Source organism: Argopecten irradians, chromosome 10, assembly GCF_041381155.1.
Source record: "Argopecten irradians isolate NY chromosome 10, Ai_NY, whole genome shotgun sequence".
In the NCBI taxonomy this organism is placed as follows: domain Eukaryota; kingdom Metazoa; phylum Mollusca; class Bivalvia; order Pectinida; family Pectinidae; genus Argopecten; species Argopecten irradians.
This window is the reverse complement of record NC_091143.1, coordinates 27521839-27533905: the sequence shown is the minus strand read 5'-3', so window position 1 is coordinate 27533905 and position 12067 is coordinate 27521839. Positions and strand designations below refer to the sequence as shown.

Below are 12067 nucleotides of genomic sequence, written 5' to 3'. Positions count from 1 at the left end.
TTTGGTGTGTCTCGGCCAGGGGACAGAACCCAGAGCCTTCCTCACAGGGGCGAACGCTCAACTCAAGGCCAAAAGTGAGGCGGTGCCAAGGGAGGCATTAGGAAAGATAAAGTCATTTAGGAAGAAGAGAAAAGATAAGATCCTAAATTTAGTCGCCTTTTACGATCATGCAATAGGGGCAGCAGGTACAATTCTAACGCCCTACCTGCAGGGCCAAAGAATGTCATGTACTGTATTGAGAATACATTAATGAAATGTACGTAAATATGTACACTTACCGGTTGCGTCAGCGAATTTCCATAATTAATCCATATTAATAAATCACTATCTCGCAAGAAAAGAACACGTTTAATATATGAATTATCCGATATGAAAAGAAACTATGATGTTCAATGTACACGGGTTGGCGGCACCTCGAAGTGCCTTTAAATGTCTTTACCAACCTTCTTCAAAAGCCAGTTAATTATCTTGAAAACACAATCACAGTCTCCTAATTTCCATCGTTCATGAGGTATTCCTCGCTCAATGGTGTGTCCATAAACAGTCTGCGTTTTTTCCCGTTAGTTAGTACCGCAAATAATTTCCCATCAATACTGCATGTATTTTTGACACACTTCAGACGAAACGCGTCTTTCAGTATCTGTTGGTTATTCCTCGTAAGATCCTCAAATATGACTTGCCCACTACCCCGAAGTTTCTTCCGTGCACGTATAATGTCATGTTTTTTCCTTCGTGACGTGAATTTCACAATTATATTCCTAGGCTTCGTTCGGGTGAAATTCCCCAGTCTGTGCGCGATATTAATGTCATTCTTATTCAGACTGACTTCCAATTTGTCCGTCTAGTCCAATAATTCTAAGTGAATCTTTTCTTCCATGCTGCTCCAGGTCGTTAAGCTTGAATTCTGTCTTATCTCTCGCTGCATGTAGACTTTCTATTTCTTTCTCTAGACTGCCCACTGTCTTCCGGAGATCTTCATTGTCCGTTTCTAATTCGTAAATTCTTCCTTCTAGACGTTCAGTGATTTCTTTGTTTTTTGCGTGTATGTCCATTTTAGTTGTTTGATCTGCCTATCAAGGTAGTCTCGTGTAAGCATAGAGGAAAGAAGTTCATCAAGTCTATCTTCTACTGTTCGTCTATCTTTCACTTCGCCACCACATCCACTTTGGCGTTTTTCAGGTTTACTTGTAGAACCTCCCCTCGTCGTCATTCCTGCAGCTTTTTCTTGAGTAGGTAGTGGCATGGTTAAGCTGACAATACTCCAAAACAACTTTACAGGTATATAGAGATCCAGGTAAATCTTTGTAGCTACATGTGCATGAGGTGAGTAGTAGTCACCGTAGCGATTTAGTCCATATTCAAAAAGTTAGTTGCTTCAAATTACACTTTTTAGAACATCACTTCCAAAACAAATCCAATATTCCGAAAGTCTGTTCTACATAACAAAACCGAGCCAAACATGAACTTTTGAAGCCATCTCGAAAAGGTGTTTTGTTATAGTTTTTGCAGAGCAAAAAAAATCTTCGACTGTCCACTCGCTACGTGACGTCACCCCCTCAAAATAAATTGATATCAGGTGTTTGAATGAGCCATGGTGGTACATCCGATACGGTGTACTCGTCAATGGTGTCGAAATTTATATTTAGTTCCAGCAACAATTTTGAAATTCTGATGCAAAATGTTGGTATGAGCTTTTGATTTTGTCTGAATATGTCCTGGTGTTGTGGATTAAATACAAGATCGAATGCGGGGTTTTTGGGATTGGATTTCAGTTGAGCAGCATACTGTAAGGATGATTTCTTTCGTCGATCGTCTAGAGATGGCTCATTAGCTTCCACATGGAGACTCTTCACAGGTGTTGTTCGAAAAGCTCCAAGTGCCAGACGCAGTCCCTGATTCTGGATAGGGTCAAGCATCTGTAGATAGGAGCTGCGAGCCGATCCATAGACAATCGAGTCGTAGTCAAGTTTTGATCTAATAAGTGCACGGTAGATACGCAGAAGCATTCCACGGTCTGCACCCCAATCAGAATGGGACAGAACACGTAGAATGTTCAGCGCCTTCGAGCACTTATCCTTCAGATGTTTTATGTGTGGAACAAAGGACAGTTTCGAATCAAATATTAGTCCAAGAAATTTAGTTTGTTCCAACTACTGGAATTTTAATTCCATTTAGTGTGAGGTCAGGATCATTGTGTGGTTTTCGTTTTTGACAGAAGTGCATACAGACAGTTTTTGATCTTGAAAATCTAAAGCCATTTTCGTCAGCCCAATTTTGTAATTTGCCTAAACATTGTTTTAGTTGTCGTTCTATAGTGTGCATGTTTTTTTATTTGTTTGTGTGTTTGATTTATTAACGTCCTATTAACAGCTATGGTCATGTAAGGACGGCCTCCCATGTATGCGGGGTGTTGCGTGTATGTTGTGCGAGGTGAGTGTACTGGGAGACTGCGGTATGTTCGTGTTGTGTCTTCTTGTATAGTGGAACTGTTGCCCTTTTTATAGTGCTATATCACTGAAGCATGCCGCCGAAGACACCAAGCAACACACCCCACCCGGTCACATCATACTGACAACGGGCGAACCAGTCATCCCACTCCCTGTGTGCTGAACGCTAAGCAGGAGCAGGAACTACCACTTTTATAGACTTTGGTGTGTCTCGGCCAGGGGACAGAACCCAGAGCCTTCCTCACAGGGGCGAACGCTCAACTCAGGGCCAAAAGCGAGGCGGTTCCAAGGTAGGCATTAGGAAAGATAAAGTCAATTAGGAAGAAGAGAAAAAATAAGATCCTAGATTTAGTCGCCTTTTACGATCATGCAATAGGGGCAGCAGGTACAATTCTAACGCCCTACCTGCAGGGCCACATGTTTTTTGATCAGATCAAGAAATCATCCACAAATAGAGACCCTTCCGTAGATTGGCCAAGACATTTAGTAATGCTGTTAATTTTTAATCCAAAAAGTGTGACGGACAGGATACCACCCTGAGGGACACCCATCTCCTGTTTTTGTGTTTCTGAATAAGTTGAACCCGTTCGAACTTTGAAATGCCTGTCGGATATAAAATTTGAAATAAACTTTGGCAAATTACCACGTATGCCGATATCATGAAGATCGTTCATGATTCCATATTGCCAAGTTGTGTCGTATGCCTTTTCAATGTCAAAGAATACGGCCACAAGATGTTCTTTCTTGGCAAAGGCTTCTCGTATAAATGTTCCTAGTCTAACTAAATGGTCTACCGTTCCCCTGCGGTTTCTAAAGCCGCTTTGCAAAGGACTTAAAATATTGTTTGATTCCAGGAACCAAACTAATCTAGTATTTATCATACGTTCAAGAGTTTTACAAATGCAGCTCGTCAGTGAGATAGGACGATAGTTATTGGCATCAGTAGCATCCTTCCCGGGCTTCGGAAGGGGTATAATAGTAGATTCCTTCCAAGACTCGGGAATTTTGCCAGAAGAATAGACTTGGTTAAATATAGTTAAAAGACAGTTTAGTGAAGCGTCTGGTAATTGTTTTAAAAACATATATGGAATTTCGTCTGGTCCAGCTGCCGAGTCCTTTGATTTCTCGAGGGACTCCAGCAATTCTGGTATCTCGAAAGGCCTATTGTAACTTTCACTATTGGAAGATTTAAAATTTAGACGTCTCTTTTCCTTCTCTTTTTTAAATTTTTGGAATTTTTTTGAATGATTTTTGACGGATGAATTGTTAGCAAAATTTTTGGCAAAGGCGTCGGCTATTTCGGATTTTGTAGAGAAGATTTTATTTTGGTTAATGAGGTTGGAGGATGGTGTTTTTCTTTTTCCACTAATTTTGCCAATCATTTCCCAAACTTTCTTAGAAGATGTATTGGAGTTAATTTTTGAAACGTACTCTTTCCAAGTACTTTTCTTGTCGGACTTAATAGACCTTCGAGCTTTAGCTCTCCATATTTTAAAATTGTTGTACATATTGTAGTTTGAGACGGTTGGCGAAGCCAAGTACCGCCTAAGAGCTGCATTTCTACCAGATCTATTGATAACTGAATCACTTGACAGAAGGAACTTTGTAGGTTTTGGCACGGATTTTGGTATGGTTTTTGTAGCGATAGAAGTGAGCGCTTCTGTGAAAATTTTAATGGGGTCATCGAGGTTCAAAAATTTATCCTCAATGAGCTCCTCGGCGCATAAGGTTTTAAACTGAGCCCAGTCCGCCTTATGTAGATTCCAACGAGGAATAGGCTCCTCAAGTTTTGCCTATATACACGAATATACATAACAAAGTCTCCCGAAATACGCACCACACACTTCATACACATTACACGCCGTATACAACGGAGATCGTTCTTATATGACCCTTGCTGTTATTAGGACGTTAATTTAATCAAACAAGCCTGTCAGTTAATTGGAAACTTACCAATAAGCCACAGACCACTTTGTCTTTTCAAGGAACACCTTGAGAGTGCATTATATCTAGCAGCCCGTGTAAATAACTTGGTTTACAAGATCAGAGAACTTGAAAGTTTTAGTATAAATATGACGATTTAGATGAAAATAATGAATATTGAATGTCATATGTAAATGTTCTTTGAACCTATGTAAAATATCTTTAAACAAGAGATCCCAGAGGGATCTTGGCGCCCACCATAAAATGATCTATGTCTGACAATGGAAAGAAGGATCTTTTCCCTGCTTTTCAAACTTTTTCAAATATACAACATATGATATTTAAGACAAATCGCTTTATTGTTCTCTGAGAATCAGCGGTGAAATCCAAGGTGGCGACAGGTTGGCCATCTTGTTGACCAATCAGTCCCAAAGGTACTATGCACAACTAAAGCCCAAGGGGAAACTATGCATAAAATATGAGATATCCCTTCAGTAATTGCAGACAAATAGCGATAACTATCCAAATACAAGATGGCTGCCTGGCGGCCATCTTGTTGACCGATCAGTCTAAAAATGCAATATGCACAACTAGGGTCATAGCGGAACAAACATATGACATTTGAGAAACAACCCTTCAGTACTTTTTGAGAAATAGCGGTAACAAACTTTAACTATCAAAATCCAAGATGGACGCCGGTCGGCCATCTTATTCACTGATCGGTCCCAAAATGCAATATGCACAACTAGGGTCCTAGGGAAACCTACATATGAAATTTGAGAAAGATCCCTTCAGTACTTTCTGAGAAATAGCGGTAACAAACTTTAACTATCAAAATCCAAGATGGCCGCCGGTCGGCTATCTTGTTGACCGATCTTTCTCAAAATGTAATATGCACAACTTGAGTCCTAGGGGAACCTACATATGAAATTTGATGAAGATCCCTTCAGTACTTTCTGAGAAATAGCGGTAACAACGCTGGTCAGCCATCTTGTTAAGCGATCGATCCCAAAATGCAATATGCACAACTAGGGTCCTAGGGGGACCTACATATGAAATTTGAGAAAGATCCCTTCAGTACTTTCTGAGAAATAGCGGTAACAAACTTTAACTGTCAAAATCCAAGATGGCCGCCGGTCGGCCATCTTGTTGAGCGATCGGTCCCAAAATGCAATATGCACAACAAGGGTCCTAGGGGTCATCGCTATTTCTGAGAAATAGCGATGGCTATTTCTGAGAAATAGCGATGATGGTGGGCTGAAAAATAAGCCAGTGGAGGAGACTCACAAGTGTTAGTGTCAATACAGCCAAGGTTTTGACAGACCTTCATTAAGAGTGCGGGACGGACAATGCCTGTAACATGGAACAACCTGTGGCAATACTGAGAACATTCCATTTTTGGCATTAACGAAGGTCTGAAGCTGGCTCTAATTGCACGACCAATTGATACAAACATGTTTAAACCAATTAGAAAACACGCAAAGAGGACGGACATACTCTATATTTAAATACCATTTTGGCTTCGATGATTATCCCGGTGGACTATTTGTAAAAGACAGGAAAACAATATGCAAATTTAGAACATCAAATATAAAATTTCCGGTTGCAACTAGAAGATGGGCTGGGATACGTCAAGATAGAGTATGTCCACTTTGTAGCGCTTGTACTGGAGACGAATTCCATTTTTATTTGTGTGTAACAACCATAATGTAGCCCAGTTGTGTAGTACATATATCCCAAATTACTACAAAATGAAAGGAATGCTCTTTATATTTTATAAAAAAATATATATACAGTCAAACCTCGATGTATCGAAGTTCAAGGGACCGTCAGAAAAACTTCGATACATCGAGACTTCGAATTATTCGTGGTTGAAATTAGACCGATGGTTGTTTTTACCATGACCAACTGTGGTAGTTGCGTAGATATCGTCTCCGTTCCGTAAATTTTATAATCATTGTACCACAAGCAAAACAAAATAAAAACGAAGTATGCAATTAATCACATGTATTGCTATCGTTAGCAATGCATAGGTATATTATAAACAAGACTTACGTGTACTAAGCCTAACCAATGTCCAAGTGTTCGTTTGGTGACTATTTAAGCGATGGTTAATAATACGGAATGAATATAAAAACGAAAACACGATGTAAAAACGAAACTAAAAAGGAGGAACCGAAAGCGCTACAACACCTACAAAATACTTCGATTTAGAATGATCGATTTGCTCAAGTATTTATGCCAAAGTTGTGCAATGTAACAGTTTTGAGTATGAGCTACTGATAATGTGGCTCGCTATTTACCGTTCCGTGAATTCTACAAACTGCTACCAATGGCGGCGGCGAACATCAAAAACGACTAACTGTATCTTTGTCGTACTTATGATTTAATAACGCAGCTTGTAAAAACAAAGCACCGGGTATCGGCCTGATTAGTGATATTAATTATCTTGATGATATCAAGCAAGCAACACAAGCTGTCATAATCCCTATTGTCCGGCGAAGGGCCGTTGCGAGCCAGCTAGGTGGGACAGCATGCCGCGGGGTATCGGCGAACACCTGATCTGTGCAGGTAAATTTTTATTCGAATCATCGAGTGTCAGTTACGTATGATTCTATAACAAATAGTCCATGAAAAAAGTTCGATACATCGAGAACTTCGATTCATAAAACTTCGATTCATACATGGGTTAGTTAGTAATGTTATATAGTGAAGAAATTCGGGACCAGACAAAAAGTTCGATACAGCGAGAAGTTCAAATCATCGAGGTTTGACTGTATAAATGTCAGTTGATTCATCCAAAAAATGGTCAAATATTATTAACACTTTTATCACCCAGCATTGTGATTATGTAGTAGGTAAGTTTACTATATTTATAATTATAATTATGAAATGTTAAAGTGTATAAATTTTTTCCATATTTTCTTTATAAATGATGTTTCATTGTGCCTATCATGTATCCAATCTGTTAACACGAGGCCCAGAGGTCCTGTATCGCTCACCTGGTTTGTAATGCCAAGTAATGTTTTAAATACAGGTTCATTGTTTCTTTTCTGAAGGAATATTAATTAGAATATTTACCTCTAATTCCCCTATTGGGCCCCATCCCTCCTGCCCCCAGGGGGCCAGAGCCAAAATTTATACAAGTACTGTTCCCCTTCTCCCAAGGATGTTTGTTGCCACATTTGGTTACTTCCATGTATAACTCTATGACAAGTAGCGATTTAAAGGATTTACCTCCATTTCCCCTATTGGGTCCTGCCTCTTCTGGCCCCGGAGGGTCAAAGTCAAAATTTATACAATTTCTGTTCCCCCTCCTCCAAGGATGTTTGTGGCTAATTTTGGTTACAATCCATGCAGAACTCTAGGACAAGAAGCGATTTAAAGGATTTACCTCTATTTCCCCTATTGGGCCCCGCCCCTCCTGCCCCCGGGGGATGAGAGCCAAAATTGATACAAGTTCTGTTCCCCTTCCCCCAATGATGTTTGTGGCCAAATTTGGTTACATTCCATGCAGACCTCTAGGACAAGTAGCGATTTATAGGATTTACCTCTATTTCCCCTATTGGGCCCCGCCTCTCCTGCCCCCGGGGGTTCAGAGCCAAAATTTATACAAGTTCTGTTCCCCCTCCTCCAAGGATGTTTGTGGCTAATTTTGGTTACAATCCATGCAGAACTCTAGGACAAGTAGCGATTTAAAGGATTTACCTCTATTTCCCCTATTGGGCCCCGCCCCTCCTGTCCCGGGGGTTCAGAGCCAAAATTTATAGTAGTTCTGTTTCCCTTCCACCAAGGATGTTTGTGGCCAAATTTGGTTACATTCCATTCAAAACTCTATGACTAGTAGCGATTTAAAGAATTTACCTCTATTTCCCCTATTGGGCCCCGCCTCTCCTGCCCCCGGGGGTTCAGAGCCAAAATTTATACAAGTTCTGTTCCCTCTCCCCCAAGGATGTTTGTGGCCAAATTTGGTTACAATCCATGCAGAACTCTAGGACAAATAGCGATTTAAATTATTTACCTCTATTATCCCTATTGGGCCCCGCCCCTCCAGCCCCCGGGGGTTCAGAGCCAAAATTTATACAAGATCTGTTCCCCTTCCCCCAAGGATGTTTGTGGCCAAATTTGGTTACAATTCATTTAGAACTTTATGACAAGTAGCGATTTATAGGATTTACCTCTATTTCCCCTATTGGGCCCCGACCCTCCTGCCCCCGGGGGGGTCAGAGCCAAAATTTATACAAGTTCTGTTCTCCCTCCCAAGGATGTTTGTGGCCAAATTTAGTTACAATCCATGTAAAACTCTGACTAGTAGGACGTTACGATAGTCTTATTGCTCTTGAGGTAGTAAATCGGATATAATTTACAGAATATCAATTAAACAGTGTGTTGACCACACATGAAGAAAGGTATATCATAATATGATGTGTCAGAAAGGTGAGAAATATCTGAATACCTCATATAACAGTACGTCGTAACGTCCTGATATTTGACAACAGTCATTGATATTGTCACATAAGTGCAAGTTAATGGACAACATAACTTCTATTCGTCCTCAGCTTGACATTCTAGTGCTTATGAATTCAATTAACCTATTCATGTGGCTGGCTTTTGTACTCCAAACTTTACTTTCATCTTTCAATTTAAGCTTCCTAAAACACGTTCGCTTTACTTTAATGGTTTATTGTTGACGACAGGAAATACGGTGACTTTTATCGACTTCACTAAGAATAACTCAAATATCGATTACAACATCACTGGGAGTTAATTCGTTATTTGGTACAATGTATATCAGTACTCGGCCCTGCATATATTGATAAACCGGAATGAAATAAACATTATTGTAAAGTACATGTACCGGACACTGGCACACATAATATGCATGTTATATGACAACATTACAGTTTCGGGCTTTTTTTATCACAGGTATTTATGAACATAAATCACCGGACACAAATCACCTGAGGAAGGAATACGATACACTCATTAATGTCACTTACTGTAATGTCTAAGATTTGTGCCATTTTTACGGTTCGAAAAATTGCCAGGAATTTCCTTATTTTCATGTGTTACTAGTATAAATATTGCAAAGCATATCCAAGGAATCATTCTCAATCTTCACTCGAAAACGAATCGTATCATCGCAAAGGTAAGCTTCTGATTTCTATATGTTGTTGATACACTGTACAATATCATTGCCATAAAAAACATAAATCAGAATCCTGGTTCATAATCATAAGAATACAGTATTGAAGTACAAATATCAATGTTGAAAATACTACAAAATTCTACCTTAAATTGACATCAATAGTCTCAGCTTGTATATACTTACCAGGCATGCTATTTCAAACAGTATTGTAACAGTTGTGTATTTGATAAAGAAAATACATTTCAAATGGTTAATCGTAAAGTTTGCTCTACACATTTTGTCTTAATTATCTAAACACAAAATTGTTTGTTTGTTTGAGTTTTACGGCCCATCGACAACTAAGGCCATTTAGGGCCAAAAATATTTTAATAGATATAACTTTCGTTTTAATAACCCAATAAAAGTTCAATAAATTTAAACAATTTTACCAATTCTTACAGCATAATTAATCGCCATAACATGCTCGAGTGTTAGCTTTAGATGTTCTAAATCATTGTGTAAATTTGTGCAACATACCGTTTTCTAGGACACCCCAGCATGTTGTCAAGCTTAGGTTTATGTTGTTTCCCACCTAAACAATTTCATTCGGGATGTTCATTTAGAAGACTCTGAATGGTTTCATATGTCTTCTTACTTAAGCAATATCAAAAAATGTTCCACCGCTGCCGAATGGTATTTTTTCCTATCAAAAAACAGCAGCAGGCGAATGAGTATTTTTCTTCAGATACAAAAACTACTTACTTTACACCATTACCGTCATTGCTAAGTTCGAACTTCGTAACGAGAATTATTTATATGTGGTATATTGCGAAAATGATTTTCGAACTTCGTATTTCACCTACTTCAGGATATAAATATTAAAAATAATTATTTGCATGCCGAAGAGAAATTCATGGCACAATGCCCTATATGGAATAAAGTACTGATTGCATGTACCAAAAGCAAAGTTTATTAAGATTATATTACAAGAATATACATCAGTTATATTTACATGTTCAAATGATAGTAGCTGCAATGGTGATATATTTAAATGGTCGAGAGGTATAAGTACGCCGGGTTCCTATGAAGAACTGTAAAAGGCGACTAAATTTAGGATCTTATCTTTTCTCTTCTTCGTAAATGACTTTATGTTTCCTAATTTCTCCCTTGGCACGGTCTCAGTTGAACGTCCGAACCTGGCCGAGATACACCAAAGTATATAAAAGTGGTAGTTTCTGCTCTTGCTTAGCGCTCAGCAAACAGGGGATGGGACTGGTTCGCCCGTTGTCAGTATAATGTGACCAGTTGGGGTGTTTTACTTGGTGTCTTCGGCGGTATGCTTAAGTGATATAGCACTATAAAAAAGGCAACAGTTACACTATTCAAGAAGACACAACACGAACATACCGCAATCTCCCAAAACTCCCATAACTGTAAATATTTACCTAGTTTAATCATCGAATATTTACAAGCTGCTTTATTTTTGAAATATATTTCAGTGTATATTTGGTCTGTTTCAGCCCCAAAAAACCCGAAACCATGATGAAAGTAATGTTCCTCTTCTCATGCCTTGTGGCCGGTGCTCTATGTCATTATTATGGTAAGTAATATGAAAATACAAGCACGTGTTACTGAGATAAGATTGACTGTAATAAAAGAAAACCAGAATAGATGCACAAAAGAAAGGGACACTATTAAGTGTCCACACTGAAGTCAAATCATTTCTACATTTCAATAATAACTTTTACTCATTGCTTTCCAGACAACAATTATTACGGTCCTACTGGTTTCGGTTCAAATTTCGAAAGTGGGTTCGGAGGTGGCGTAGGCTTTTCTGGTTACGATGCATATGAACCTGGCTATGGAAACAATTTCTACGGCCGCGGACAAGGAGGCTTCGGGAGCTTTGGAAGTGGATATGGAAACAACTGGATGAGGCAACGCCCAGTCACCGGCGGATATTGAAAAAATATAGTTTCCAGTAAGGTCACAGCATTTTCCCCGCAATTCATTTTCATTTCGCATCATAATTTCGAAATCTCGGCAAATTCTTATTTAACTTAATTCATTACACAGATAAATCTATCTTTGTTAAAACAAACCTAAAACAACAGTTCCTTAAGCATTGAACGTCTTTCAGTTGACATTCATAGCCAATATAAATGCAAACTGGACAGAGGCAAATTCAACATGAAGCGCGCTAGCGCTTCAAGCTTATATTTACATTTAGTTACAATTGTATGATGAAATCCCAAGGAATTTGGTATCTATAATGAATAAATCATTCCTTATCGTCATGGATGGAACAGCCATTTGAAACAGCCGTCTTCCGTGATCGCTGGCACGACAATTGTGACGTCACAATGATAATGACGTCTTATAAGAGCTTGAAGTTCATTGTCTATATGACTGCCAACTGCGCTTGGTAAGGTTACATAGTGAGACTGCAGTGAAAAAGTGAATATAGTTATATGAATGCACAATGTAAACTTGCATGATGTAAAATATTTTACAATATTTTTCTTTTCATTACAGATTCGTCACATCAGCATCGTTGATCATTTTATTT

At 38.9% G+C, this 12067-nt stretch overlaps 1 protein-coding gene across 1 annotated transcript; it reads left to right on the top strand.

Moving 5' to 3' along the window:
- Positions 1-9185: 9185 nt before the first annotated feature.
- LOC138332790 (keratin-associated protein 19-4-like) lies at positions 9186-11537 on the top strand. The gene is made up of 3 exons (XM_069280751.1): positions 9186-9519; positions 11019-11098; positions 11261-11537. Exons 2-3 carry the CDS (start codon positions 11038-11040, stop codon positions 11461-11463), a joined length of 264 nt encoding a protein of 87 aa, XP_069136852.1. The 5' UTR covers positions 9186-9519; positions 11019-11037; the 3' UTR covers positions 11464-11537.
- The last annotated feature ends 530 nt before the right edge of the window (positions 11538-12067 follow it).

Bases quoted from the DNA above. Each gene is read 5' to 3' on its own strand.
- LOC138332790 (XM_069280751.1), top strand. From the start codon at position 11,038: ATGATGAAAGTAATGTTCCTCTTCTCATGCCTTGTGGCCGGTGCTCTA. The intron at 11,099-11,260 runs GTAAGTAATATG...ATTGCTTTCCAG, and splicing joins TGCTCTATGTCATTATTATG to ACAACAATTATTACGGTCCT.